The 6,138-nt window shown below is 40.9% G+C and overlaps 1 protein-coding gene across 1 annotated transcript; it reads right to left on the bottom strand.

Annotated features, from left to right (window-relative positions):
• Nucleotides 1–205: 205 nt before the first annotated feature.
• On the bottom strand, nt 206–6,138 carry sc5d (sterol-C5-desaturase). The gene is made up of 5 exons (XM_055046532.1): nt 6,088–6,138; nt 4,603–4,835; nt 2,673–2,805; nt 2,360–2,460; nt 206–1,314 (listed from the first exon to the last, which is right to left on the bottom strand). The coding sequence occupies exons 2-5, from the start codon at nt 4,810–4,812 to the stop codon at nt 880–882; spliced, it is 879 nt and encodes a 292-aa protein (XP_054902507.1). The 5' UTR covers nt 4,813–4,835; nt 6,088–6,138; the 3' UTR covers nt 206–879.

Genomic DNA, 6,138 nt, shown 5'->3' with positions numbered 1-6,138 from the left:
TGGTTGATTTAAAGGTTTCTTCAAACAAGAAGGATCTCATGAATAAATGTTCCTTCAGTACCTTACGGTTACTGTTACCGCAGCTGCGTTTCACTGACCATAAAATTGCACAATTTAACATTTCAGAAATAAATTTGAGTAATTGAAACAAGCTAATTTAGAAAAAATATCAGGTTTTCAATAAAAAATGTCAATGTTGGCATGATGTGGTTTTTCAGCCGTGCTGAAATCTGTTTATTTTGCAAAACTGCAGTGCACTTAATGAAAATAGCGCAATTGCGAAATTATATTTTTCAACATTAGCAGAACAGCCACAAAGTTTTGCAGACATTTGCAGTGGAAATACAGCTCGCGTTGCGTACCATTTCGGCAACATTGGTTCCAGATTTACGCCCAGTGAGTCACTGGAGCAAAGATCTGAGTTGAAAGGAAATAAACTCCCAGATTAATTGTCCATCACCAGCTATTCCTTACAAGAGTCCAACACAAAAACGAAAGAAAGATGGGCTGTCCAGAACCTGAGGACCTCTCTCAGAGAGCTTTAAAGACACCTGGCGTTCTATATCAATAGAATATTCTATATATAGAATATTCATTGAACTCTGATCCAGAACCACACAGCATTCTGGGGAATGTAGGCAGAGGAAAGTCTTTAGTCATTTAAACTCTCACAGCTAGCTAAGACATGAGGAGACGCATTTATCGTGATACGTTTTTCATCCCTAATTTAAAAAGTGCACAAAACTCCACCGCTGAAAGGAAAACAACAAAGCAAGTTGAAGCTTGTTCATCAGGGTTAGCTTTTCTGGCGAACATGAACTGGAAATATTTCCTCTCAGTTTTGCAGCTGATTGATCTCTGTAATCAATCCCAACTATGCTACTCCTCTTTCCTCTGAGCGTGTCCGTTCACTTCCTGTTTCCCCAACTTTCCCTCTGCCTGCAGTTTCCGAACCAGCTCCATGGGGCCCTTCCCCATGAGAGCTGACGGTTGCCTGTAGGAGCCTCCCAGCCGGTCCCATAGGGTGAAGTACTGGCCGTAGTTGTAGTCGAAGAAGAGGTGATGGTCAGTGTGGTGGGCGGAGCCGTTGATGACGCCGGTCAGGCCGGCGGGGACGCGGTAGTCGCCGTCGTGGATGGAGATGGTCCAGATGTTGACGAACACGTAGAGAGCCAGGTAGAGCAGCTTGTGAAGGGGGAACAGGAAGGGGTAGATGTGGTAGGGCAGGCCCTGCAGGAAGCCGTCGAACGGGTGGAAGGCGTGGCTGGCGAAGGGCGTGGTGATCTTCCAAATGTGGTGTTGCTTGTGAAACATCTGTTGGAAATAAAGAGGACAGAGGTCAACAAACAGTTCCCATAGGTCTGAACAGGAAGTGATCTACGCCATCTCAGCTAGCAGCTAAAAGCTACATTAGCTAAGCTAATTTTTCTAGCTCGGCAGCAGGTACTATAGTAAACATCACTGATATTCATCTGAGTATTACACTCAAAGATTGTGATCAAGTAATAGTTGCAGTTCATAAGTTGCATAGAAACACGGAACTAAGACACAAGTTAGCTCTAAACTTGTGGCTTGTTTACTGTTGTCATAGCAACGCCATTGCAAATGCCTGCCATTTGTAACTGATGGCCGTCAGTTGCAAAGTTCACAGAAGTGTGACGTCACATGAGAACTATGTATTCAACCTGAAATGAATATGCTACTAAAAAAGGAAGAAAAGATTTGAGAAATCCAATTAACTTATTAATAACAAATTTTTCTCACTGCCTGACATTAATTAGATTAAACATTCCCCGTTTTAGATCAACTGAAACACTTAGGATATTTAATTACATTTAAGTATAGTCTAATTTAAATTTAATATGAACTATTTAATTTAATTATAATTTCATTTATATTCAATATTTAATTTCCCTTTGGGATTCCTAAAGTATTTTTGAATTTGTATTTGCATTGCAAACACAGCGTCTTTCAGATTTTTCAGGCAGTGAATATTAAGGTTAGTCTAAGAGATTGTCTTTTTTAAAACTGCAGGGATAAAGTCATAACTTTAGCAGAATAAAAATGCAATATTACCAGGAAAAAGTCATAAAATGACGACAAAAATGTCACTTTATGAGGAAAAAACTTCAATAGAGTTTTTAAGATCAGACAAGGTCGGCCAGTCTGTGGTTCTTTCTTCTAAATCGACTCCTTTCAAAGTCCTGCTGCTGATAATAATTTAGGGCTGATGTTAGTTTTTTCTTCTTTGCAAAATATTTCAAAGTATAACTTCATTTTACCGCAATGTAGGAGTTGCTCTTGTATCATATTAATTTTACTCTCATAATATTATGACCTTCAACAGAGGTTTACCCACCTTGTAAATAAGTTTGTGGTGCAGGAAGCGGTGGACCCAGTAGATACACATGTCAGTGAAGAACAGGAAGGAGATCATGCTGAGGAAGAGACCGGACCAACCTGAGAGCACAGAGGAGACGTCAGTCCCACAGCAGGAGGATGCAGAGACAACATGGAGGAAACAGAGACAACATGGAGGACACAGAGACAACACAGAGGAAACAGAGACAACATGGAGGAAACAGAGACAATATGGAGGAAACAGAGACAATATGGAGGACACCGAGACAACATGGAGGACACAGAGACAACATGGAGGCTGCTTTCTTCACCCAGCGGGGAGTCGCTGACGTTGTCATACAGCTTGCTATAACCTCTGACCTCAGCGAAGAACAAGGCCACGGTGGGGATGCTGATCCAGGGCAGGGAGGTCATTGCAGACTTAATTTCTCTCTGAACTTGATTCTGGGAAACAAGAGGAAAATAACTCGTGTTTGACAGAAATTCAGCTGTGTAGAGATGAGGCTGCCTGGCTTTGAGTGGGTTTATTTCAGTGTGGCTGGACGCTGACAGGCAGTGTTGTGTTCAAGACCACCTAACCCGAGACCAAGACAAGACCAAGACCAGAGTGTATCGAGACCGAGACAAGACCAAGACTTTTAGGGTCCGGGACCAAGTCAAGACCAAGACCGAGGGAAGTCGAGACCGAGTCAAGACCAAGACCAGCGCCAGTATGTGACAATAAAATGTGAAACATGATCAAAATCACTAAAATCTAAAAGACCCACATTCACGTAAAAACACCTAGATATTTTACACAGAGAACTGGAATAAACAAACATCTTTATTTAGTACTTCTATGTTGTAATCACAGAATTTCAAACAATCAAAGTCGATCAAAATAGTATTTTCCCTGCCTTTCATGAACAGTACATACATTTATGTTGTTTTTAAATGTGCTATTTCAAAACCATGTGCACATGTGTAAAACTGAAAAAGAAAGGAGAACGTTCACCCTAAAAGATAAAGCATACATATATAACTTTAGCTAACTTAATATGTGTAGCGAATATTGAAATAAGAACTGTGTGATGGCCGGGTAGAATAATTTTTATACCGAGGAAATTGCTTATGTTAACTTGCTAGCTTTCCTAATATCACTTTTACACACAGCTTACCTTTCTTTGTGCTTTCTTTCAAGGTGTCGATAAAAGTTGGACGTAGTCCCCACCGTCTCTGATAGTGAAGCACTGCAGAACTTACATTGCGCTGTATGCTTTTTTCTCAATGTTGCTTTACAAATGTATTGTTTGTGATTTAAATAGCCAAATTTTATAACCGATGATTTGGCCGTCATCTTATCCCCTTCCCAGACAACCACTTGTAACTTTCAATCGAAGTGCTGCAGTCCGCAGCTCAAGGTGAAAGGGGGTGGGGCGACAGCAGTTAAAAAAAACAACAACATGCATTTACAATGAGACGGGTTATTGCTTGGATTTGAATCAGGAGTGCATCCAATAAAAAGAAGGATCTTAAAGAAATTGATACTGATGATTTAGCGTTATTTTCACAGTTGTGGTCTTGACCGGTCTTGAAATAAAATACCGAGTCCTCAATGTCCGAGACCGAGACAAGACCGAGACCAAATGTGGTCGAGTCCGAGACAAGACCGAGACTATCAAAAAATGGTCTTAAGACCGGTCTCGAGACCAAGACCGTTTTCGAGTACTACAACACTGCTGACAGGCGACATGCAGTGTTCAGACTGGAAGCCTTTCGGGACATTCGGAGAAGTACTGGTGGAAGTGACTGCAATATCAAGCAGGTCAACAACAAAGTCAAATATTAAGGACTTGTTTAGTTTATCAGGGATGGAGCCAGTATGGGTCAGATTAAAAAGGAACATTTTTGTTAAATAAAAATATTTGTGAACAAAACTTAGCCAGGATGAAATTGTTAATATCATAATTTGAATCTTCACACTCTGTTAGACCAAATTTTATTGTATGAAAACTTAAACAGTGGAAATGATTCCTTGTAAGATAAAGTTTTGAACATCTTTCTAAAAACATTAATAAAGTTGCAATTGAAAAAAGATGCTCAAATTGTCACAAAACACAGGAATTTAGATTTATATTGAATACTGTGGCTGTCACAGAAAAAAAAAAATCAGTTTTCAAATATAAAGCATTGAAATAATTTTTGTTTCACTGAACATGCGTCAAAATTATGAAATAATACAGCAACCATGAGGCGACATACTTCCAGAAAGTGCGGGTGTTTCATCAGATTGTGATCAAAGATGAAATAGTAGCTGAACGCTCCCAGGCCGAGGTACAAGATGGCTGCCCCGAGGTTGGTCACCACCAGGAGGCTGATAATCTGTCGTAGGGCGCCGTCCTCGGCCCACGACTCGGGGTAGACGTAGGGCGTCAGGACGTAGTGGTCGGCTACGTTCAGCACAAGGTCCATGGCTGCTTCTGGTGACAGAGGCACTGAAACAGAGAAATATGAAAACGTCTTTCTTCCACCAAACTTTCCATTAATTCTGTAAGCTGTCAGCTTCTTCATAAAGAAACTGTTGTGCTCAGTCAGTTCCCCTGCGAGATCAGATGAAAACATTTCGCTACCAAAATAAATTACTTTAATGCAAAATTTGACTGAATTTATGGTTTTAAAAGCCATACTTCACTAATATATTGATGTAGTTTAATTCCTGGACTCGGGAATAAAACATTTCATAACCCGTCTTGAAAGTAGGTCAATTACTGTTCCCCTAAACCAGTGCTTCTCAATTATTTTCCGTTACGCCCCCCTAGCAAGAAGAAAACTATTCGCGCCCCCCATTCCCCATCGTGACTATCCATCTCTGCATAACATTTTTTCCTTATTAACATTTTTTTCGCTGAAAAAATTCTAGCGGCTTATTGGCGTGATTGGGATGTAACGTATTCAAGTGACGCGCTAATTTATTTGGCTTCATGCTGTCCGCCGCGAGCATTTTTAGACACAGCAAACACACCGGTCTTTCCTCTTCTCCAACTGTAGTCACAGTGAAGCCAAGCGCGAAATACGCTTCGTCGTATTTCCTCTTAGCTTTCGGTTGACTTTCTGTTGTCTCATTATCTTTGTCTCTCTCCGCTTTTTTTTCATCCCTGTGAAAAACTTTTTCATGTTGGGGGTTGTTGAATAACGAGGCCATAGACAGAACGCAGTCGGAGCTTTTTGTTGACTTAACACTGCTAACCAAGGCAAACCTGTTGTCTTGTAAGTCATGAAATGTTGCACTGTCGCAAACGTGACAGAAGTAACAATGAGAGCGCCACTTCCGCCTACTGTGCGCAATTACACTTTATACTAGTACGGCCAAAAAAAAAACCTGTTCCCCAGGATCACACGCACCCCCAGGTATCGCACCGCGCCCCGCAAAGGGGGCCCGCCCCACTATTTGAGAAGCACTGCCCTAAACAGAGCAAGACTCGTTTAACTAAAAGTTTTGTACAAATGCATTCACGATTAAAGAGAAAAAAACTGTCAACACTAGCATATACTGACATTAACTATTATTTTACAGAAAACTATCCGCTGAGCACCTGAGATTTAAAACTGGACGAGAAAAACGTAACATTTCCGGTAACAACTGGCACCAAAGATTTCTCTGAACGTTTGTTTATGTATTAAAAACGAGCTGCGGTTTGGCAAAGTATTTTTTAAGACTTATGGAGAAGTTTCTTAGGAGCTACCCACCTTCCTGCTGCTGTGTTGCTTGTATCCTGTATCAAAGGTAAGGGGCGTGAG

The sequence above is a fragment of the Poeciliopsis prolifica genome, unplaced genomic scaffold (assembly GCF_027474105.1).
Source record: "Poeciliopsis prolifica strain line A6 unplaced genomic scaffold, Auburn_PproV2 SCAFFOLD024, whole genome shotgun sequence".
NCBI lineage: Eukaryota > Metazoa > Chordata > Actinopteri > Cyprinodontiformes > Poeciliidae > Poeciliopsis > Poeciliopsis prolifica.
The sequence above is the reverse complement of the archived record's forward strand: the minus strand, read 5'-3'. Positions and strand labels throughout refer to the sequence as shown.

Excerpts from the sequence above, each read along its gene's own strand:
- sc5d (XM_055046532.1), bottom strand. The coding sequence starts at position 4,812 with ATGGACCTTGTGCTGAACGTAGCCGACCACTACGTCCTGACGCCCTAC. Across the intron at positions 2,806-4,602 it reads AACACCCGCACTTTCTGGAA|AATCAAGTTCAGAGAGAAAT; the intron begins GTATGTCGCCTC and ends CTTGTTTCCCAG. Across the intron at positions 2,461-2,672 it reads CGTCAGCGACTCCCCGCTGG|GTTGGTCCGGTCTCTTCCTC; the intron begins GTGAAGAAAGCA and ends CTGTGCTCTCAG.